Source organism: Neomonachus schauinslandi, chromosome 4, assembly GCF_002201575.2.
Source record: "Neomonachus schauinslandi chromosome 4, ASM220157v2, whole genome shotgun sequence".
In the NCBI taxonomy this organism is placed as follows: Eukaryota; Metazoa; Chordata; class Mammalia; order Carnivora; family Phocidae; genus Neomonachus; species Neomonachus schauinslandi.
Window position 1 is genome coordinate 21,215,834 of NC_058406.1, and position 24,098 is coordinate 21,239,931.

Genomic DNA, 24,098 nt, shown 5'->3' on the forward strand with positions numbered 1-24,098 from the left:
TGACCTGAGCTGAAGGCAGACGCTTAATGGCTGAGCCACCCAGACGCCCCCATTTTGAGTTAATTTTTTATATGGTATAAGGTAAGGGTCTAATGTCATATCTACAACTTTTTGAAATAGAAAAAAAACAGAGGCCAACAGTAGGGTTTTGAGGGGTGGGCCAGTTAATGATTTATTTTTCCAGAAAGTTCAGTCTCTCACCCAGTCTTGTTCTTCCCTTCATCAGCTTCTACACAGTAGTCAAAGTGATCTTCTAAGAAACACACATAAATCAAACCACATCACTCCCTTGCTTAAAATCTCCAGTGGCTTCCCGCTGCACTCAGAATAAAACCCAAACTTTTTCTTGTGCATGATTTGACCGCTGCTGACTTTTCCCTGCTGAATCTTCTGTTGCTTCTTCTCGGGCTTACTGCCATTTAGTCACACTTAATGTCTGACCATTCCTGCAGCTCATTAAGCTCTTTCCTGTCACAGGGTCTTTGCACATGCTGTTCTTTCTGCTTGAAACAATCTACCTCCTTATCTTCACCTGGCTGACTCCTTCTCATTCTTTCCAACCTGGTAGAAATGTCACCTTGTCTTAGCTGAAACTACTATAACAAAATACCATACATTGAGTAGCTTAAACAATAGAAATTTATTTTCTCACAGTTCTGGAGGCTAAAAATGGCAGATTAAGGTGCCAGCATGGTCAATTTCTGATGAGAGTTCTCTTTCTGGCTTCTAGATGGCCACTTTCTTGCTGTGTCTTCACTTGGCAAGGAGAGAGAGGGGAAGAGAAAGGGAGAGAGAGGAGCAACCTTCTGGATGTCTCTTCTTATAACTCAGTTCATAGCTCACATGCTCAGAGAAGCCATTGTTGACCTTCTGATATAAGCCAGATTTCTTTCACAAACCTCCCTCACACTCCTGCTGGGTAGTGTCCATCACTACACCCTGTTCTTATCCTTCATGGTAGAGCAGTAATAGTGGGTAACTATATATTAATTAGTGTAGCAGTTTGTTCAATGTCTGGTCCCTCCCTAAGACCATAAATTTTAAGAAACTAGACTGTCATCTCTACTCCTATATTCCTTACTTAGTGCCTGGCACATACCAGATACTTGACTAATACCTGTTGGAAGAGTGAACAAACCTCAGCCTATAGTAAATTCACATTCCTTGACTTTTTCACTAACTATGGGATGGGCTGGGGACAGGAAGGAAGGTAACATGCCCTGAGGGGCAGTATAGCAAAGTCATTACCACATGTTGGCACTAGACAGCCTGAATTAAATACCAGCTCTGCTACTTACTGGTCGTGTGACCTTGGGCAAATTACTTCATCTCTTGTGCCTGAGTTTATGTTCCTTAAGAGATATCAACACATATTTGGATGATGAAAAGCAATTTGAAGGGGAGTAACAGGCTGAGCAGGGGTGAGGTGTGGGACTGAAAACAGGGGCAGAAGATGGATTATCTATAGAGGGAGCATTGAGACCCTTAGCCGCCCCCCCCCCCCCCAGTATGCTGCACAATCAGGTGAGTAACCCTCCACTCTGCAAGATGTTGAGGGTTTTTCCCCTGAGAAATTAACCTGGAAGAACTCTGAACTTGGGGCCAGCAGACACAGAAAGGGTCAGAGTGAGATACCAAATGGAAAGTGGGGAGGAGGTCCACAGACCCTTCCTCCAGCTCTGCTACCATAATCCTGACAGCCAGAAGTATGCTCCCCAAGCAGGAGGTTGGAGGATTCTTTTCTCAAGGCCCCAGAGAAAACACATGCGGACACTGATATTTAGATATTCCCCAATATAAAAGCTTAGTTTTTGCCCAGGTGACAGGATCCCCACACTGATGTGTGCACATGTGTGTGCGCATGCACACACACACACACAGGGCTGCCAATTAGTTATTGAGTACTTTACTCAAAGATCAACCTTTTCAGGGCACTTGGGTAGCTCAGTCAGTTAAGCATCTGCCTTCAGCTCAGGTCATGATCCCAGGGTCCTGGGATTGAGCCTTGCAACAGGCTCCCTGCTCAGCAGGGACCCTCCCCCTTTTCATGCTCTCTCTCTCTCTCACTCTCTCAAATAAATAAATGAAGTCTTAAAAAAAAAGATCAACCTTTAGTCACATATCACTAGATATTTGAAGGAAGTCTCTAGGATAAAAGAGGGAGGGCAAGTAGACAAACAATGTTTGAAGCAAATAGATAATGCAGTAAGCAGAAGAAAATACAAAACAAAAATTATTAGTATCCTCAGAGAAATAAGAGAAGATATTGTATCCATGAAATAAGATGCTATAAATGATATATAAAAAAGAAATAACAAAAGAAAAAGAAATGACACTGGGAAAATAAAACATGAGAGCCAAAATAAAAAAGTCAATAGAAGGGTTGAGAGGTATGAAAAGGAAATTTCCCAGAGGATGTACCAAAAAGACAAAGAGATGGAAAATGGAAAAGATAAGAAAATTAAAGGATCAATCAAGAGGCCCAATATCTGACTGACAATTTTCTAGGGATTCCAGAGAAAGCAGAGGGGAGTTAATTATCAAAGAAATGAAGTGAGGATATTTCACACTGAAGGACATGAATCTCAGAATGAGAGGGCCCGATACAAATGAAAAAGAACCACCCTAAGGCATATCATCACAAAATATCAGAATACCAGGGATAAAGAGAAGATCCTAAAAGTTTTGGAGGTGGGGAGAACAGCTTATATACACATCATCAGGAATCAGAATGGTTTCAGATACCTCCGTGGCAGCACTGGAAGCTAGAAGATGAGGGAGCCATGCCTTCAAAATTCTGGTGGAAAATTATTTCCAACCTACTATTCCATATATAGTCAAGGAAATTAGAAGTGAGCATAGAATAAAGACATTCTCAGACATGCAAAGATATAAAAATTTTACTTCCTATGTGCCCTTTTTTAGGAAGTGACTAGAAGATGTGTTTCACCAAAATGAGGTCATAGACCAAGATAGAAAAGAACTGCAAACCAGGAAGCAGGTTCTTCAACATAGTAGGACAGGTATACAGCTGGTCTAGAAAGCAACCAGTCCCAAATTGAAAGGGAGGAGGAAAGGCTCCAGGAGGTGGATCACTAGGAAAACAAAAGTAGCTGATAGCTTATATGACTATGTGGACAAAGCATTTTACAGATCTGCTAGAATGTTTGAGGAGATTTAACAATATGTACATAGAATTGAGGGAAAAAGAGGCAATTATTAACTCCAGGAAAAACAAAAATATGTACAGAAAATAAATGTAATTATAGTATACCATTTGGTTCAGCAATGGACAATATAAAGTCATAAGAGTGTATAGCCTAAAAGAAAGAATGTAACCCCCAAATTTTAATTTAAGAATTTAGAAGTTGCAATAAAACTATATGAAAGGATGCAGAAAGGAAGTGGAGCTGGGTAGTGTAAGAGTTAATACTCATCTACTGTATTAGTGGTTGTGGAAGACATTAACTAGTGTTCACTAATACCTGGTTCTTCTTGCTTCTGGGCACATAGAAGACTGTATTTCTCAACCCCTTGTAGTTGGGTGGGGCCACATGACCAGTCCAGTCACTCAGCTTCAGGTGGAAATGCTGTGTTGCTGCTAGAATAAAGCTTAGATGATCCTGCAGCTGTCTCTTCTCCCTCTGTGGTGATCAAGGAGGTCTTGGGTTAAGACGGCAGAACCACAAGATTGAAACAGGCTGGCATTGCCTCATGGGATATAGTCCTAGAGACACTGAATGGACTCTGCAAGGATGAGAAATAAACCTTTATCGTGTGAAGCCACTGAGATTTTGGGATTATTTGTTACTGCCGTGTAGCCTGGCTTAACTGATACAAACTTCAACATGTACTGTGTAAAACTGATAAATTAGGAAATGGCCATTTAAGCACATTATTTAGAATTATGGAGACAATTGCCAGAAGAATAAAAATATTAAAAGTGGTTGCCTCTGGGGAGCAGGAAAGAGGAGTGAGGAACCTGTTTTCATTATAGTACTACATTACTTTTTTACACAATGTAATTGTATTACTTTGGCAGAAGTAAAATTTTATAAAAAGCTGTGTGTGGGGTGCCTGAGTGGCTCAGTCGTTAAGCGTCTGCCTTCGGCTCAGGTCATGATCCCAGGGTCCTGGGATTGAGCCCCACATCGGGCTCCCTGCTCTGCGGGAAGCCTTCTCCCTCCCCCGCTCCCCCTGCTTGGGTTCCCTCTCTTGCTGTGTCTCTCTCTCTCTGTCAAAAAAAAAAAAAAAAAAAGGCAGCTCTCTGTGTGTGTGTGTGTGTGTGTGTGTGTGTTGAAAGGATTCCCACCAAACCACTGCAGTGGGTGTCCATAGCAGGGAGGGCATGCTAGAATGGACATCTGAGGAACTATGGGTGTGGCTGGACATGGAAGGTACTGTGGGAATGGAGGCCACCCCAGTGGAATGCCAGTCTGAGGAGTTTGATTTCCAATCAGATGGCAATGGGGAGCAATGGAAGAATTGTAAGCAGTAGAGTATCCTGAGCAATCTATTTTTGTAGTGAGCACCCTGACTTACCTGGATGATGAATTGTTGGGGGGGAAGCTGCGTGGTCTCCGTGAGAGCTGATGAGACCTGGACTAAGACCTGCATACAACAAGTGTCTATCAAGGGCCTGTTGTTTGCCAGGCACTCCTGGTATGCCCAGCCACAGAGCAGGGAACAAGATGGACAGAGCCCCCTGCCTTTGGGGAGCATACATGGGCGAGAGAGGCAAATGGAGAGAAAAAAAGTATAAGTCAGGAGGTGGTTCATACTATAAAGAAAAATGAAGCAACTTAAGGAGACAGAGAGATGGTGGGGAGAGGGGTACTCTAGATAGGGTGGCCAGGCGTGGCCTCCCTGAGGAGGTGACATTTGAATAGAGTCCTGAATTAAGGGAAGGAACAAGCCATGCAAAGTGTGGGGTTCCAGGCAGAAGGAACAGCAGTCTGGAGGACCTGAGGTGGGAATGGGCTTGATATGTCCAAGGCATAGCAAAGAGGCCAGTGGTGGGGCACGCTGGCGAGGCCCATCCGTCAAGGGGAAAGTTCTGGGACCAATTCATGGAATACGGAGAGAACCTCAGGGAGCCACTAGTGGGTTGAAAGCAGGAGAGCGGCATGATTTGTCTGATTTGGCCAGGCTTGGCAGCGGTTTAGCTGGGGGTGGGTGGGTGGGGTGGGCCGGTTTGTTAGGCCCGGAGCCTCTGCGGCTCTGCCCAGCAGTCAGTGCGGTGCCTCTCAGCCCGCCTGGACCAGCGACAGCAGCTTCATCACCCACTTCCCAGCATCCCAGCCCCCTCTGGGAATTGAAGGATCCTCACAAATCAAAATAGCAGGCAAAGAACAGCCTCTAATTGTTCTGCGTAAAAGAAGCGAAATTAGACGAGTCAGCTGTGGGGTTGAGACCGCCTCCCACACAGCTGTGATCCCGCACCCCGCTGAAGACAGACTTCCTGAGACTCGAAATTCTGCTGTCTCCGAGCAAAACTTCTTGCTTCTCCAGCCCCAGGACCAATGACAGCTATTTGGGGAGGGAGTGAGACAGATGCTGGCCCTGGAGGACAATGAGTGAGTCAGACCAAAAAAAAAAAAACAAAAAAAACAAAAAAAACAAAAAACTTCCCTTCATGAAGGAATAGCCTTAGCTGGTATGAGTTCATTCAGTCATTCAAAACACATTGAGGGCACTCAGTGTGCATTCATCAGCTCTCATGGCAACACCGCACATCCCGGGTGCCCAGGGCTGGGTGTGGTAGCAGGGGGTTTCTAGAGGGGTAGAGGCATGCAGTGTGGTTCCACCCTGGGGGGTAGAGTGGAGAGAGAGCACTGGTCTGGGAGTCAGGAGGTCTAAGTTCTTGCCTTGGCTCTGCCGCTGTCGCCGTGTGACCTTGGGTGAGTCATGCCACCTCCCTGGGCTTCAGTTTTCCTGTCTTTTCTCAATATGGGCTTTAGGCCACATAGTGTTTCTCAAACTTTAGAGCCCATAAGAATCATTTGGGGGTAGTGCTTGTTAAAGATGAAGATTTCTAGGGCACCTGGATGGCTCAGTCGGTAGAGCATGCGACTCTTGATCTCAGGGTCATGAGTTCAAGCCCCATGTTGGGCCTTGAGCTTACTACAAAAAAAAATGACGATTCCCAGGCCTGGTTGTCAAAGATTAAGATTTAGTAGGTCTGGGGTGGGGTCTAAGAATCTGCTGTTCCAGGAGTTCTGAAGGGAGTCCTTGGACCACACTTCCATAAAATCACTTTCCCTCAATCTCTCAGGGCTCCTTCTGCTCTGAAATTTGAGGAGTTGCTCATGCAACCCTTCTTTCTCTGGGTGTCTCGCATCATTCTAGGGGCATGAAAGAAGTCCTTATCCCTGCCTTGGTGTACCTGTGTGTTTCTGCAGTGATCACACTGCCCTGGGACAGTGTGTCCCAGTGTACGCAGCCTCCTCCAGGCTGTCCGCTGCCCAGCACAGGCCTGGTACAAAGGGGGCCATGATGGAAATGGTGGCCGAATAAGGGGCCTGTGTGGTGCAGGTAGCCACAGAGCAGTGTCAAACATGAAGGGGTGTTTCAGGTGCAGGAGGGCTCAGTTGCAGACCTCTGGCTTGGATACCTGGGCTCATGCCCTGGGTTGGATGTATAGGTGGGTCCAGCTGCTTGGGGATAAGAAGGTCTGGAGGGGACCACAGGAAGGACTGGGAGTCCCGGTCCACCGCAGAGGGCACCCCAGGAGGTGTAAGGCCCCAGCCAGTCTGCTAGGCAGAGCCCCTTCCTCAGAGCTGGCCAGTCATATTTCCAAAAGGTCAGTGGCAGAAGCCAGAGGGTCAGGTCACTCACGTCTAGTCCCCAGCTTCATCCTTCATAGATGAAGAATAACTATCATATACTGAACACTTGCCGTGCTTTGAGCTCAGGGCTAAGTGCTATATCATCCCATTACATTTCACAACAACCATACGAGGTTAGTAAAACATCACTCCCCCCCCGCCCCTTTTTTTACAGTTACAGGCACAGAGGCTTAGAGAGTTCACGTTACTAGCCCAGAGTCCTTCAGTTAATAAATAGTAGAAGTGGGGTTAGAACCTAGACCTGTTTTCCTCTGGAGCCCAGTTTTATTTTTAACCATGTTACTTAGTACCCCTCAGAAGATGAAGGGCTTTTCCTAAAATACCTTCTGCCAAAGTCAGCCACAGCCAGAGAAATCCTTTTGCATCTGCTGTAGTGAAAAGAGGTGATGCTGAGTCAGGTGGTTCAGGGTTCTACTCCCACCTCTGCCCCTGACCTTTTGCATGACCTTGGGCAAATCATTTCCCTCTCTGAGTCTTAAGTGAAACTGAAATCTGTGAAATGGGAACAATTACACACACACTTGTTTTGAAGGTACACTAAGATGAAGACAGCCACCAACATCTACATCTTCAACCTGGCCTTGGCAGATGCACTGGCCACCAGCACGCTGCCCTTCCAGAGTGCCAAGTACCTGATGGAGACATGGCCCTTCGGGGAACTGCTCTGCAAGGCTGTGCTCTCCATTGACTACTACAATATGTTCACCAGCATCTTCACCCTCACCATGATGAGTGTTGACCGCTATATTGCCGTCTGCCACCCCGTCAAGGCCCTGGACTTCCGCACACCCGCCAAGGCCAAGCTGATCAACATCTGCATCTGGGTCCTGGCCTCGGGTGTGGGTGTCCCCATCATGGTCATGGCTGTGACCCGCCCCCGGGGTGAGTGAGGGCGGAAGTTGTGGTCCGGGGCCACTGACCACAGGAGGCAGCATGGGGGCCCCTGTGGGTTTGTAGGCCACTTGCTAGAGTAGGTGTGGGTGGTCCACACTGGTAGAGGTGTGGATTCCTGATCAATGAAAAGTGTGGCTGGCTGGCCAGTGAGAGTGTGGGGAGTCAGCCAATGGAATGTGAATGGTTGACTGTTGTGAGGATGAATGATTCATCAGTGGTCAGATGGGTTGCTGGCCAAAGGAAATGTATGAATGAGATTGTGGAGGGTTGGGCTGTGGGCATAGCTGCTGGTCAGGAGTTTGTGGATGACTGACTCAAGGGGATATAGATGGATGGCCAGTGGGGCGAGGGTGTCACTGACCAGTGAGTCATGGAGGCCATAAGAGCTGCAGTCTCATCCCAAATGCCCTTCCACCCCAGTGTAAAAACCACTGGCCCAGATGACCAAGGCAAGCCTTAGAGAATATCCTGCAGAGGACGACAGGTGCATTTGCTCAGAGTAAGAATGGTCGTTAATATAGTAGCTACCTGTATCAGTCAGGGTAGCAGCTGTAACAAGCAATCTCCAGAGTTCAGTGCTGAACAGTATAGAGGTTTATTTCTCACTCACAGTCTAACGTGAGTCAGAGGAGAAGCTCGATTCCACAGTTCTTCAGGGACCCGGGTCCCAAACGATGGTTTTGGAATCTTCCACCGCTGGCATTTGGCCAGCAGATGAATACAGAGAAGGAGTGATGAGAGAGCATGACCAACTTTGAAATGTTATGGCCCATCCCTTCCTAGTGATAACTGGTTACATGGCCCCACCTTGACATAAGGAAGTGGGACAGGGAGTTTAGCAGGGTGCCAATGACACTCTCTGAGCCACAGTGTATCATGGGGCATTGAGAAGTTTACAGGAGGCTAAATGTGTAAAATACTTAGGACAAGGCAGGGATGCCTACCTCTATTTGACCGTAAGAACATCCAGAATCAGAGAGGTCAGGCGGTTTACTTAGGGTCATGTGGCAGGCATTGGCGGAATTTGGCCTACAACCCAAGGCTCCTGCCCTCATGTCTGTTACTCCTATTGGCCCCTGAGGAGGAGGTTTGCAGAGGGTCGGTGCTGTGGGTTGAAGGGGAATAGGCTTGGTGGGAGGCCTTTTGACCACCCTTAACCCCCACAGAGGTAGAGCGCCTGTGCTCTCATATAGCTTCTGTGCAATTGGTCTTGACTCAGCAGCTGGGCCCCATTCCACACTGTCAGCCTTCAGTTTTTGGGCCATTAACTGCAGCCCTGCTGGGGGCCAGACCAGATGGGTCTCCTCACTCTACACTCCATCCCCTATACACACTCCCCCACTCAGCACTTGTTGGTTCTGTATGTAACTTGCCATGTGACCTTGGACAAATGCTGTTCCTCTCTTGAGCCTTGTTCTGGCATCTGCACAATGAAGTCCTTGGACTCAGCCCTGGGGGTCCTGCCATCCTGCTGTCTGGTGGACCCACTCTGTGGATCCCCAGTACCCTTCCTACAACTCTCAGGCTCCAAGTCCACTGCGTGGCTCCCTCAAAACCCGAAGTTCCAAGAGATCTTTGGAGTTCCCCAGGTCAGTTGCAGGTCTGTGTCTGAATCCCAAAACATCCCTAAGGTGCTCATCCAGCCCACACCCACACTCCAGGAACAGGGAACTCATTCCATCCTGGGTGCACCTCTGGACAAATCTGGCAGTCAGGAAGTTCTTCTTGCCATTAAGCTGAGATCTGTCTCCCTGACCCTAGCCCTGACTTTTGGACTCCTAAATGTATCTGCCTCTCTGTCCTGTGAGTGCACCAAGAGCTTGAACCCCCCTGTGCTAAGTGTTTCACATGCCTTAGCCCATTGAATCCTCACAACCCTGTGAGGTTTAGGTACTGTTATTAGTCCCACTTAATGGAAGTTCTCCTGGAGGCTGAATAATTTGCCCAGGGTCACACCACACAGTTAGCAGGGCCCAAGTTTTGCTCTTAACTCATCATGCTTTCTAGATCTGTCTCAGCAGTGTTGTCCTCATTGGAGCTAGTCTGGAAATGGGTAGGGTGTTTTGAGTTCTCACAACGACTGGCATTTGGTGGGCTTGGGCTAAATTATATCATTACTGCTGTCCATGGATGTAGAGGCTTCTAAAGGGACTGATAGAAAATATAGAAAGGAGACCTCCTGGATTAGGGCCAATCCTGCTGGGGTCTTTAAGGATGAGTAGGAGTTCGCCAAGTACAGAAGTGTAGGAGGACATTCTGGGCAGAAGAATCACCTAGAACAAAGGCCAGAAGGAGGTGTGGTACCTGACCAAGCCAAGAAGGGTGGTGAGCAGGCAGGGTCACTTAGGTCCACACGCTCCTCACCTGCTGTCTCTCCTTGTTTCCCCGGCAGACGGGGCAGTGGTGTGCATGCTCCAGTTCCCCAGCCCTAGCTGGTACTGGGATACGGTGACCAAGATCTGCGTGTTCCTCTTCGCCTTCGTCGTGCCCATTCTCATCATCACCGTGTGCTACGGCCTGATGCTGCTGCGCCTGCGCAGCGTGCGCCTGCTGTCGGGCTCCAAGGAGAAGGACCGCAGCCTGCGGCGCATCACGCGCATGGTGCTGGTGGTGGTGGGCGCCTTCGTGGTGTGCTGGGCGCCCATCCACATCTTCGTCATCGTCTGGACGCTGGTGGACATCGACCGCCGCGACCCGCTCGTGGTGGCCGCGCTGCACCTGTGCATCGCGCTCGGCTACGCCAACAGCAGCCTCAACCCCGTGCTCTACGCCTTCCTCGACGAGAACTTCAAGCGCTGCTTCCGCCAGCTCTGCCGCACGCCCTGCGGCCGCCCGGAGCCCGGCAGCTTCAGCCGCGCCCGCGAGACCACGGCCCGCGAACGGGTCACCGCCTGCACCCCGTCCGACGGTCCCGGCGGGGGGGCCGCCGCCTAAACCGCGCCGGCCCGGCCCGCCGCGCGCTCCTCCGGGGTGACCTGGACGTCACCCGGGCCCGCAGGGGGCGGGGCCGCGACGCGGAATGGGGCCGAATGGGCCTCTGGCTTGGAGAAGGGGGTCGGGCTGGAGCCGAGGTGGGGGCCGAGAGGCGGGGCCCCTGCCTTGGGGTGGGCCTCTGGTCTGGGGCGGGGCGAGGGGCGGACCGGGGGCGGGGCCTCTGGGCTGAGGGCGCGGTCGGCGGCTTTGGGTCCGGTGCGGGGAGCTAGCGACTCTTGGGGAGTGAGGCCCTGTGGCTCTGGGACCGGGCCGCTGAAAGGGACCTCTGCGGCGGGCCTCAACCTTGGGACAGCCTCGGGTTCTAGCCAGAGCCGGCCTTGCTGGCCTGGGACTCAGGACCCAGGACCCAGGGGGCCTTGGTGGAGACCGAGGCTTGAGAACAGGGCTGCAAGTCTGGGTCTCTGTGTGGTGGGGAAAGGCCTCTTCTGGGGGCAAAAGAGAAGGACAGGGGATGGTGGCCTCAACCTTGGGGTAGAGTCCCAGCCCCGAGTTCTAGCAAGAGGCGAGGTTGCTGAGGTCCAAGATCCAACTGGACTGTCGTTATCAATAAAGAGAAAAAAAATCCAGAGGGAGAGAGAAACAGTATACCTTTTCTGTCCTTGACAGTCATTTTCTTGGAATGGCCTCAGCATCGATGTAGTGTCCCCAGCACTTTGTCAGTGGGGCTTGGGACAGGAGAGTGGAGCAGGGCCAGTGTCTTCAGGCGAGGGTAGCAGGACAGGATCTCAGTTGAGGTAGGGGTTCTGTGGGGCTCAGAAGGAGGAGGTGCCAGTCGGCCTCTGTGCCAAGGATGGTGGGTGGGCAGAGGGAGAGGCGAGGCTGGGGAACTTCTGCTTAGACATTAGGTCCTCGAGCCGGAGGGCAGATGCTTTTGGGGGTCCCGACTTATCTGCCCAGGTACTGGAGGACAGAGGACCGTGCTAGTGAGAGCCCCATGGATGGTAAGTGGCAACTGGGACTGGGTGGGGGCATCTGAAGGACCAGTGTGGACGTTTCCTCCTGCCCATCTTGGGTCTCTGATAAGAACCTCTAGGAAATCCTCTTCCTTCTCCCAACACGTGGCTGCGCCCAGTGTATCCGGTGTTTCCAAGCAGCTGGAACTGCCCACACAGGGGCCTGTCTCTGATGGAACTGGGAGGAAGAAGGCTTTCCTAACTGCAGTGCTAGCGTCCATGTGTGTCCCTCAGGCCCCACTGCTCTGCTGCCCCCTTCCAGCTGCTGAGGGCAGGTCGTCCCAGAGCAAGGCATAGGAGTTTCTCTCTTCATGTGTTTGGCATTTTATTCAGGCATTCCCAGATCGTTGCTTTCCTATCAGGGTCTGTCCTTGTTCCCTGTGCCTCCCCCGTGCTTCACCTCCTCTCCCCGCCCCTTCCCCCCACAGACACTGCCTCAGTCCCACACCCCTGACTCCCTATTGAAGCAGTGAGCTGACATCCTTGTAGAAACAAATTAATTTTCTTCCCTTTTTGGGACAGATGGAGAGAAACTGACGTCTTTGTTTCAAACCAAAAAAAAAAAAAAGATACCTCTTCTCCCTTTGACAGTCACTTCCTTGGAACAAAAGCCGTTCCCTTGTCGGGGAGACTGTCACTCCAGCAGGGGCTGGACTAGCATTCAGGAGGTTGGGGGCTTAGGCACCAGGATGGGCGTTGGGCACATTAAGGGTAGGAATACCCTTAGTTGACAAAGCACAGCCCCCTTCTCAGGGTACGGACCCCAGAAGCTCCAGACCTAGGAATTTTCTTCCTCCAGGAAATGGCTTCAGTAGCACTTTGGAAGATGCAGAGCAGTGCCAGTGCCCCTAGAGACTTCTGTGTCTGAATGGGAGGGGAGTGTGTCAGCAAGGCAAGGACCCTCCTGGACACTCCTGATCATGTGGGACCCCTCCTGCTAATGCCTTGGAGAGATGTCAGAGAGAGGAGACAATTTAGGGATGGGGGGGTGGGGAGACTTCTGAAGAAGGTGACATTGGACCCAGAGCTGTTGATTCTCCCCGCAAGGACTGTGTCCCCTTCAACTCTCTCAAGGCTGCTCTGGGTTTGCTCACTGCCATTTCCCATGGCTATAACAGATCTGGCTGCTTTTTTACTACTTCTCATACATAAATGTGTCCTGGGGTCTGCAGAGGCTGGGTCCAGACCATGTGCATTTAAGGTAAAGCAAACTTGTACCAAAATCAACTTGATGCCAGGCTGTGCACCCCAGGGATTGGGACTTGGATATAAGTCAGATATAGCCTGGCCCTCAGAAAGTTCAAGCCCAGGCTGGGAGACAAGGCATCAACAGAGCAGTGCATCTCAGTGTCATGGGGAAGTGTCTTTTCTAGCTTTTTACTAAAACACATTTGTCGCAATTCTAGAAGAGTTGGAAAAGCGTCAGAGGGCCTTAAAGGACGTGTAGGAGTTGGCCGCCAAGAAGAGGGAACAGCGTGTGCAAAGGCATGGAAATGTTGAGGTGCTTGGCAAACCCGAGAAAAGCTGTGTGCATCTCGAGTATGGAGCTTAACCAAGCACTTTTGAGTGCCAGGCTCTGTGCCAAGCGCTTCACACACATCATCCCATCTGAGCCTCATGACAGCCCAGGAGAGGTACTGTTACCCTTATTTTAGACAACAGGCTCAGAGGTCAAGTCACTCATTCCTAAGTCACAGAGCCTGTTGGTGGCAGCAGAACTCAGGTCAGTAGGACTCCAGGGTCCAAGTTTCTGGTGAATTCTGGGCATCAGTGATATAGAAGAGCCTTAGTTGCTGGAACCCCGGAATGAGGATTTCTGAAGACTTAAAACCAAATGGAAAACTCTGAAGGAAAAGGGCAATTTTCCATGAACTTTTGTTCCTCCTGAAGCTCTCCAAACCTTCATATTTCAAAATGTACTGTGCACGATGCATTTTGAAGCTCCAAATTGACAGTATAATTCTAGATCATCACAGGGCTCTCAAAACTGTGAAGTAGGTCTGATTCCCCCCCAGGTTTCCACTCCTCTATCTTCAGGAGGTGGAGGCAAGTTTTTGCCTCTGGTTTCAAAATGTCCTACAATTTCCTATCTTTTCTTGTGGTGACAGAGATAGAGGTGAAAATTGGAGTCAGATTTTGGCTTTCCCTCGCGGTGCCTCCGTTTCCTCATCTGTAGAACAGACTTCGTTCATGGGGCTGCTGTGAGGACTTCATGAGTTAATGTACAGATAGGGTCCCGATCATAGGTAATCTCTTAGCACATGGCGAGTCGTTGCCATTACTCAGGAGTGGTGCTGCAGAACAAGGTCGGAAAAGCAGATGAGCTTTCAGGGGCAGCAATGCAGAGAGAAGAGACCGAGGACCCAGCCTGGGGATCCCCCCTGCTTTCTAGGCACAGGAGCCACGGCGAGGCGCAGAGAGTGAGAAGCTGCTGGAGAAGCAAGAGGAGGATGGGGAGGATGTGCTGCCATAGAAACTGGAGGAGGAGGGCGTTCCCAGGGGGAGGGAGTGATGGATAATGTCAAGTGTCATATAAAAGAGGTTGGAGGTGGGGAGGGCAGGAGGGTGATGGGAATAAAGCAGAGTCTTCAAGTTCAGTTTCCTACATGGCTTGGAAAGCCCCAAATCTGGATTCAAATCTCAGCGCTGAAGCTAAGTGGCTGGGTGGCCCAGGCGAGGCAGTTGCCCTCTCTGAGCTTCTGTTTTCTCTTAGATCTAAGACAAGGGAATGGGTCAGTCTCTGATGTTTTGTCTCTAATAAAGAGTCCTGATTCTGCTGGGTTCTTGGCCGCTTGCTTGCAGTGAGATCTTAGGCAGGTCACTTCACCTCCAAGAATCCCATCTGAAGGCTAGAGATACGGCAAGTGAGGTGCCTACCAAAGTGCCTGGCACATAGTAGGCCCCCAGTCCAGAATTATTCTGTGCCAATAGTGGAGAGTGAGAGGCAGCGGTCTAAGGAGGCTTGCTTAGCTTGGAATTTGAAATGCTCCTCAGGGTGGAGGAAGCCACCAGCATCTGGAGAGGACTTGGAGGAGCCACAGTCCAGGCTAGGCCCCCACTAGGCCTCTGCCCAAAGACCAGCCCCTCTATTTTCAGTGGCAGATCCTTAGCCTGGCCTCCGGCTGCCTTCCCCAGCTGGACCTACTGCAGATCCAGGCTGGGAACCAGCTCAGAGGCTTCAGAGCCCCTGGGAAGTAACCCCCGCCGCACCCCCTCACCCCCCAGGTCATGGTCCCGGCGCTCACACACAAAACACTACACGCATATTTCTTTTATCATTTATTTATTATTACATATTCCTTTATTTCATTCCTGGGCGCTGAGCACATAGTGCGGGCAGCTCCGGGGAGGGAGCCCAGCTCTGAGCTTACAGATGCTGGGAGTCCGGAGGAGACTGGCGTGTGGTTCTGGCGGCAGGCAGCTGGGGAGTTCAAAATGGGGCCCGGAGGGGCTGGGGAGAGCCTTCCCTTATCCTGACGTGGCAGAGCGCTGGGCCGGGGGGTGGCCCAGGTGCCAACCCCATCCCTGGCGCTGGCCATGAGCCCCACCTGGTGCAGGGTGCTCTCCTGCCACCCTCGGTGAGAGGCCAGTGTGGTAATACTAGTCCGTGATACACAGCAGCCCTCTTTGTTCGAAGCACTTGACATGGGTAATTCACTTAATCTTCACAGCACGACTATGAGGTAGGCATTACAATAATTATTACCTGAGGATCCCGAGGCTCAGGGGAATGGCCTGCCCAAGGCCAGACAGCTTGTCCATGGCTGCACCAGCCAGGAGCCCATCTTAGATCTGTCAAGTCCACTTCCTCTGCTCTCCTCCTCCTGCTCCCACGAGGGAACTGAGGACACAGAGGGCACCGGGGAGACTCGCCCCCAGCTCATAGTCCCGGACGGAGCCTCCCCGGTGCTGGGTTCTGTGCCTCATCACCTCAACGGCAGAGGCGCATGCCCGCCTCCCAAGAAACTGCCGTGACCTTGGCGGGTCCCTCTCGCCATCCGCTCCCTCCCTGCCTCGGAAGGCTTGCTTGTTCTATCATTTTTCAGCTGCCTGCCTAGGACCTTGGGCGAGTCACTTCACTCTTGGGGCCCCTTTTCTCAGTCGTGGATGACACCACTTACGAGAAGTCGTGGCGATTCACAAAAAGGCTCGTCTGTTTTGGTCACACAAATGTTCCCAGCAAATGGCACTGCAGCTGGCACACACTTATTCCACCGAGTGGATGGATGACGTGCCTGGTGCACAGTAAATGCTCGAAACGTGGGGCTCTTAATGTGATCGAACGTTTGAGGTTATACCTGCTCTGACCCACATCTCTTACTGCTGTAGGTGGGTCAGGAGCCAGGGACTTTGCCTTTTAACATCTCCTTGAGTTTCAGAAGATGGGACAGCATGCGTTGGAGAAGGAATTTTCAAGAGGACGTCTTCTCTCCAAGTACTTTATACATAGCTTTCCCCTTTTGTCCTCACCAAGCCTGCCCTCCCTGGTACCCAAGAGAGGGGCCCAGTCCAGAAGGAAAGAATGATCCCTGGGTGGCACTGGCCTGGGCCTTCTGGCCAGAACATTTGAGTCATGGGGATGGAGTCCCTTGGCAGGTGTCGATGCAGGTGACATCCACCTGATGGGGCTCATCTTCCAGAATCTCCCCTTGGGAATGAATAAGTCCCAAGCCAGGAGACGGAATATGGGTTTGACTCTGTCCTCCACTTCCTTGCTTTGTGACTTTGGACAGGTCTCTGTCCCTCGCTGGGCCTCTGCCCAATGGAGGGACAGAGGTTGGAGTTGATGGGTTCTGAAGGTTCTGCCATCCTGGGAGAGAACACAGATGTTTCCCTCATGTTCCTTGATCCCAGAAACAGACACCTACTGGTAAGACCCACTGGGCATTTGCCCAGAGGCAGAGGAAAGGGTGCCTGGGGGTCTGGTATTTGTAATTGGAGCTGTCCTACTTTGGGGATGAGGGAGGCAAGCATGTCAAAACGAAGCTTGACTCAAACACCTGGCTTTTTGCCTATCCCAGGTCCTATCTTGGTACCAAGGACCAACCTTCTGATTTCCCAATAAAGAAAAACACTGTTCTCGGTGTCCACATCTCTGCTGTTTCCTTTGCTTACCTTCTGTGGTCTCCTCATGGGGGTGGGGGGCCTAGTCTGGGGGTAAGACAGACCTGGCTGCTCGCACTGGATGGGTAGTCTAGCCCCACCTTTGGGACTGTCTCACAGGGAGATGCAATCCTGTCCTTAAGAACCCTCTCTGGGGCGCCCGGATGGCTCAGTCGGTAGAGCAGGCGATTCTTGATCTCAGGGCTGTAAATTTGGGCCCTGAGTTGGGTGTAGAGATTACTTAAAAATAAAATCTTAAAAAACAAACCCATCTGACGGGAGACACACACAAGGCAGCTGTAGCCACTTCCTAGAGCATGCCCCAAACCAAAGCTTGCTTCTAGAAGCCCCTCTCCCCCAACCCTCCAAATTGGCTCCTCCTTCTCTGTGGCCCACCCCCAATCTCAGTCCCTTGTCCTCCAGAGCCCTGCCCACCCCATGTGCCTCTTGGGGCTCCCACTACCTCCTCCCTCCTTTTCCCCTCCACCCTACTCCCACCTCCGTTCCATGCTCCTGCCCCACAGTGGCCCTTCTTTTGGTGATTGAAGCCCCAGACCTCCTCTGGGTGCATTGAGGGAAGCCCTGGGTGTGGGGTTGGATGCCCCAAGAGACCTCCACCCTCTCTGGGTTCCCCTCCTCAGTGGTTGCTGGTCCTCATGGTTAATAAGTAATTCCCTGGAAGAGAAGTTCCTGACCCAGGATCTGCCTCCCCACCAGCTGTGACCAGGTCTTTAAGAGGGCATCAGGGCCTGGAACCCCTCTTCCCCTTCTGACGCAACCTCCCTTCAGAGACCCTTAGCCTCTCCCGGCCGGGGCTGCCCACTCTGGGGCCAGCTGTGTCAAGGTACTGAGCACCAATGCAGGTGGGCTGCCCTGACCCGGACTGAGATCTCAACCCCCCTCAGCTGCAGACTGTTTGGGCGGGAGCATGGGCAGGGGGCTTGACTGCCTGGCCTCACCTTACTCACAGCGAGGGGCTCAGGTGAAGACTTCCCAGAGGTCTGGCAGCTCTGCCCAGAGCTTACTCCCCCTGAGGCTGGGAAGAACAGCTCCGAAGGGTGTTGTGTGTGTGTGTGATTGAGAGAGAGATTGCACAGCATGTGTGAGAGCACCTCGGTGTTTATGTAAGTGTGCCCCGTGGAGATTTTTATTCACCTTTGTGTCTGCCCTGAAGAAAAGCCTATCTGCCTGACCACTCTGGGCATCATTTTCTCTTTTGTAAAACAGTGTGATTATTGTAGCTAACTTACCAGGACTCTTCTGAGGACCAGTGAGACAACAGCTGTACCTGGTAAGCAGGGCACAGTATTATTGATGGGGAAACACAGTCTGCCTTTAACCTTCAATAGCTCCCAGTTGCTAGAAAAATCCCGATGACCTCTCATGCCCCTTTCCAATGGGGGATTCTAGGAATCCAAGTTCAATCTTGCCTGCCTGCAACCTCAAATTCCCTCAGAGGGAGTTGACAAGGATGCACTTCAGGAAGAAGACTGCTGAGGCCCCAGCCCAAGGGCGGGCAGTTCTCAGGGAAGTGCAGCAGGCACCGCAGACTGCGGCCATGTGCCAGCTTCGTCACCCTTCCAGGTCAGCTCCACTCCCTCTGCCTCCAGGAAGCCTTCTCTGATTGCTCTGTACTGCCCCTTTGCCCTGTTTCGACCTCCCGCAGCTGCTATCTGGGCACCCTCTGCAGGCTGCTGGGCCCCCACAGCATTGTCAGACGTATGTGAACCCTGTCGCTCCCTAAGGGGAAAGGAAAGGCCCACGAAAAGGAACACAGGTGTTTTTCCCCAATAATGTTTATGGTTATTACAGAATGCTCATGATAAAAACTGAGAACCCTGGTAAGTTTGGAAAGAACAGGTAAAAACATCACCCATGGTACACCATTCTATTGACATGCGAATGTTCTTCCTTACCCAGGGGAAGCCCCGGGCGGGAGTGGGGGGAGGTCCACAGGTGACCCCAGAGCTCTCTGAAATGCCGTATGCCCCGTGTGTCACGGTCACGTGCAAACAGACCCACAGACCAGGAGGCCACACGTACACACCTGACTGCACAAACATCCTTCGCATACACAAGCTCCTTCTCTCACACAGACCCCCTCCTGGCACTTACGTACATACTGCTCACAGACACACGCACGCGCACGCTTCTTTGTACACACACCTCCCACCGGGGCACACACTCATTTATACACCTGTGTTGGCACACAGGAAGACCGCCCGACGGCTCATCGCGGGAGAAATCCAGGGAAGGTGGCCCGACAGGCTCATTTCACGGACGCTCCTGCCACCTACTGGCTGCGCCTGGCACCAGCACGCTTATTTAGTTCCACCCCTTTTCCTGGACTGCCGGCTGTAGGTTCATCCCCCTCCGCAAGCCCCCTCCATATCCCTGGAAGCTGCGGACTGGAACTAGTTCCTGAAAGAGGCCCTTGAAGGAGGGAGGCATTCTGTTGGAAGACACAGGGTGAGTGTGGGCCGGCGGGAAACTAGCCCTGGCCACCCATTATGTGTCAGGCACTGCCGTCTTTACTACTATTACCTCTTTTCTCAATCCCACGTGCCTTATGCAGAGCCTGGCACGGGCAAAGTCATAACAACTATTTCTAGTGATAATTCAAGACATGAAGGTTTGTTTGTTTGTTTTTCCCGGGGAGGCTGTTTAATGTAAAGTATTTTTAACAAATTAAGGAGATGGAGGCCCAGGGCAAATGACTTGCCCAAAGTCACACAACAACTTCCTCTGTTGCTCTGAAGAGAAAGAAAAGGAAGATAGAGCAAAGCTGAAAATCTTTCCTAAGCTGGAGAGACCCAGCTCAGACCCTGCCCCCAGGGGACCAGGAGAAGTGCCCAGAGGTGGATGAGGTCGACCTGGAGGGATGGTTTCTCTACTCAGGAAGGTTCCCCTACCCTGAGCTATTGCTTCAAATGCATTCATTCAACTAATATTTATTTACCGTGTGGCAGGCTCTGGGCTCAGACTGAGGACGAGCAGCGCACAAACAGAGGAAAGTCTAGTCTCTGCCCTCATTCCGGTGTGGCAGCTCCAAAAGGGCCCCCTCCTTGCTCTCCCACCCCCGGGGCCCCTGGGACCCCTCTGAACTTCTCTTTGTCGGCTGTGCTGAGTGGATGGGGGATCCAGAGTGACACCAGGTGGGAAGGGATGGTTCACCCTAACTGTCCAGTATTGAGATGGGAGCCTTAGACCTGCAGTCGGGCAGACCTAGGTCTGAATCGAGACTCGGCCATGAACTTGTGTAACCTCAGTCAAATCTCTTACTCTTGTGCCTCGGTTAAAGCAAAGAGCTTGAATGTCAACAGTGGTTCCAACTCAGGGTTCCTTAGAAGGGCTGGTAGAGGCCAAACAGGGGAAGGCCAGGGGGAGGCCAAGCAAATGGGACCCCACATATCCCCTAACTCCCACTGCTTTACTTAGAACAGCTCTGCTTCCCTCTGTTTCCCACGTGGGGCTTCTGTGGCTAAGTGAGTTTGACAATCACTTGGACTAGTTGATCTCTAAGTTATTGTTAGGTCTAAAAGTTTTAAGACTCAGTCCATGTCTTACTTGATCCCCAGATGATGAGCTAGAGGAGGGCTGAGACTAGGTCTGAGTCCTCTCGCTGTCTCCCCACCCCCATCCCACAGGCCTGGCTACAAGAGGAGGGGCTCAGGATGTGTCCACCCGGTGACCACACGTGGGTGACATCAGACTGATGGCACGGCAGGGACTCAGCCAACAGCTCGGTACTGACCACACACGGTGCTGGTACTGCCCAAGGAGGTAAGGGCAGGCAGGGAAGGCTGCCTGGGGCTTAGGGGTTGGACATCCATGCCTAGAAAGCAAAGCAGGGTTCAACTGGGTGGAGCAGAGGACCCCTGAGAAGTCCTGGCTGGAGCAACCCAGCTGTTAGGATGTGGCCACAGAGAAGGTGGGGTGAGTGTGGACTCACTTTCAGGTAGAAGCTCTGGAAGATCCTGGTGAAAGGCCTGCCTGGGGCGGTATGGGGATGGGAGGGAGACATGAACCCAGATCCTGCTCTGGCTTCAGAATCCCCAAATCTCCCATGGGGGACCTCATATGGGACCCACTGGGAGGCTTAGGCCTGAGTCAAGACGCCCTAGGGGGATCCTGACTTTGGGTTCACAAGGTCATATATTTCTGTAAAATTTGCAAAAGTAAAATATATTAACTTGCACTGGCTGAGATCTTTCCACCCTGACTTCCCTTCCTTCCCACCTGTGTCCTACAGCCTTGAATGGCTACAGGCATTTTCTATTCTTAACCTTTCATTCTTTTTTTTTCCCTAAGTAGGCTCCACGCCCAATGTGGGGCTTGAACTCACAACCTGAGTTCAAGAGTTGCATGCTCTACTGACTGAGTCAGCCAGGTGCCCCTTCATTCTTTTTCTTAAAGAGGGCCCCAGATAAGCTTCAGGCTCCACAATCCTGGATCCACAGGGGTTCTCCATTTTCCCAGTTGCAAAGAAAGCAAAGGCTCCATAGGAGTAAAGATATCTCCCTGAGTCCTCCTGAAGGCACTGAGAATTGAGGAGCAAAGAGGAGAGACCTGTCTAGGGTCTCACGATCCAGGAGAGTCCCACCTGAGCGCCCCCTGTTTCAAGAACCCCCTACTGACCCTGTGCCACCCAGAGCGGCCACCCTCTCAGTAGGCCCGGAAGAGCGGGGCTCTGTGCCTCCGCCCCAGTGGCTCTAAGACCACGAGGTGGCAGCAGACACCGTGTTTCCTTCTCCCCGGAGGCCGTTCCACCACAGCTCCCCGGGCCCACAGAGCCAGAATTTCAGCAGGTCCCAAACGCCTCCTTCAGCTCTTTCCTGCCATCTCAGGAAACAGGGAGTCCTGGCCTGGCCACTTATTGGCTGTGTGCTCGTGAGCGAACACTTCACCTCTCGAAGCTTCGTTTCACTCAACCATATACTAGGGATATCTTGGGGGGACAGGTTAGTGAAGCACCTGGCAGATATATAATAAGCTAATCATCAGCAACTGCCGCTGGTTCAATAGGGGCTTCTTGGAGCTGGAGGCTTCCCTGAGGAGGAGTTCTCCTGGCGGGAGTGGGCCCCTCCCCACACTTGAGCAAACCCAGAGGAACTCCTAGGCAGCAGGGCCTTCCAGAGCCCTTACATGTTCATTGGTGGGGCACCCTCTGCGTCCATGCCTGGGTCCCTCCCCGGACCAGGGCATCTGACTTGGCTTTTCCGCCATCCTTCTCTTGGAGGGAGCTCTGCAGCCTCGTGTCCACCTCGACGTCATCCTGGGGATCTGTCCCAGGCTTCAGATGGGTTGTCCTGGGGTGGGGGTGGGGGTCCTTGAACCAATGCCTGTCAATTCTCCCTCTCCTCTCAGCCCTCTCCAAAGGACTGCCGCACCCAGCCAGGACATGGTTGTCTTTACCTCAGAGACCTCCTGGCTATCCCCAAGTCTGCTACCCCCCCCCCCCCCCTCAGCTGTCCCCGTCTAAACCTGGCATTCACTCTGGGCCAAATACACCAAACCAGCTTTTGTTCCCAGTGCACTTCACCATCCAGGCCCTTATGCAGGCTGTTTCTCCACCTGGAACACCCTTGTCCATTTCCATATAGTAAACTCATCCTTAAAAATCTAGCTGGTGGGCCACCTCCTCCAAGCAGCCTTCCCTAATCCCCCAGTTGGGACCCCTTCTCCTCTCTGGGCTCCTGTATACTGTTTCTTTAAGGCCCTTCTCATAGGAGGCCATGAATCACAACAGGACAGTCCATTATGTTTGGAGTGCAACTCTGTTTACAAATGGCTTCCCCTTTTAGCGTCTTGGAGCTCGGCAAGGCAGCAGGGTTGCGCCATTACCTCATTTGACTGACAGGCGAGGAGAGAAATATGACTGGCTAGGTCCCACGCCCTCCCTTACACGGTGGAGTCAGGACTGAAAGCGGCAACAGATCCCAGCCACACCCCCTGCTTCAAGCCTGAGCTTGCCCGTCTCCACCATTCCTTGTGCCCTGGTCTTGTGACTCTCTTCCCCTTTTAGACAGAGCAGGGTATTGGCCTGTTTTTAATAAGGTGCTCAGTAAAATTTTGTTGAAGTAACAGATGCTCCCATATTGGCCCTGGCCCCTCGCCCTAGCCCCTAGCCCATCCCCTGGCCTCTTTATCACCCAACTCAAGACCCAATCACCCAATCCAAGCTGGTGGCCCTGCTCAGGCACTGGCAGGATAAGGAGTTGGCTGGAGGCCCAGGAAACTCAGAGGAGGAGGGGGGACACAAACAGGTTCCTTCCCCTGCCCCAGAAGCTTATCAGCGCCCCACAGGCTCCAGGCAAACTGGGCGCTCAGCTTAGGGAGGAGATCTGCCCTCGGCCTGTCACCTTCACGCCCTCCATTGCTTTTCAACTGCATGACCTTGGGTTGTCACTTCCAACTCTCTCAAGTCTCAGATCCTTTTTAGAACACTCAGCCGTAAGGATTCAGCGAGATCAAATGGGAGAATAAAATAACAGCAATCACTAAATGGGAGTGGTCTCCTCTGGAGGTCTCCCCCACAGGGAGCAGCTCAGGTAACTGCTCCCTACAGTCTGGGAAGGGAGGGGACGCTTCACAGGCAGAAGTACTGGGCAGGGGGATCCTGAAGTCCAGGCAGTGACAGCACCCCGACCCCCTTCTCCCCTCCCCCCTCGTGACCGACAAGGCCACGTTGACCCATACAAGTGCAGAAGTCACCTCAACAAGAAACAGAGAGACTGCCTAAGCAGACAGGCCCCTGGAGCAGGGCAGAGCTCTCTAGGTCCCCAGGGCCTGGGGATGGGGGGGGACGGGCGTGGGCAGAGAGAGGGCAGGACGGGGACATGTTTATAAGACACAGAGAGGGTCATACAGAGTCACACCCTTTATGCAAACTCACCAACAGGGACACACCGTGACACAGATGCACCCCCCGGCCCCCCCCACACATACAAATACACAGAGAAGAGAGCCACACACAAAATCAAGATCACAAACACAACCCCACATGTACTCCCCACGCACAAACTCGGAAACACAGAGCCCTCCCCGGCCACCCCAACACACACATTCCCCGGCACACACACACACTTATCAGGCCGGGGCACGCGCTGGCGCTGCTGAGTCACCCGCACGACAGCTCGGCCCTGGAAGCCTGAGCCGCGAGCCCGCCCCAGGCGGGGAGGGGCGGGGCCTCGGGCGGCTCTGCGGGCATTCTCCTCGCCCCGCCCCCTGGGCGGAGGGGGAGCGTCAGAGCGAGGGGAGCGAGAGAGAGAGAGAGAGAGAGAGAGAGAGAGAGAGAGAGAGAGAG

The 24,098-nt window shown here is 52.2% G+C and overlaps 1 protein-coding gene across 1 annotated transcript in view; it reads left to right on the forward strand.

Annotated features, from left to right (window-relative positions):
- OPRD1 (opioid receptor delta 1) overlaps positions 1–10,676 on the forward strand; it is a 32,450-nt gene extending 21,774 nt beyond the window's left edge. Inside the window, exons 2-3 of the mRNA XM_021683630.1 lie at positions 7,381–7,730; positions 10,135–10,676. Of these exons, the coding sequence (XP_021539305.1) occupies positions 7,381–7,730; positions 10,135–10,676 (892 nt within the window). The remainder of the gene's footprint in view (positions 1–7,380; positions 7,731–10,134) is intronic.
- Positions 10,677–24,098: the final 13,422 nt, after the last annotated feature.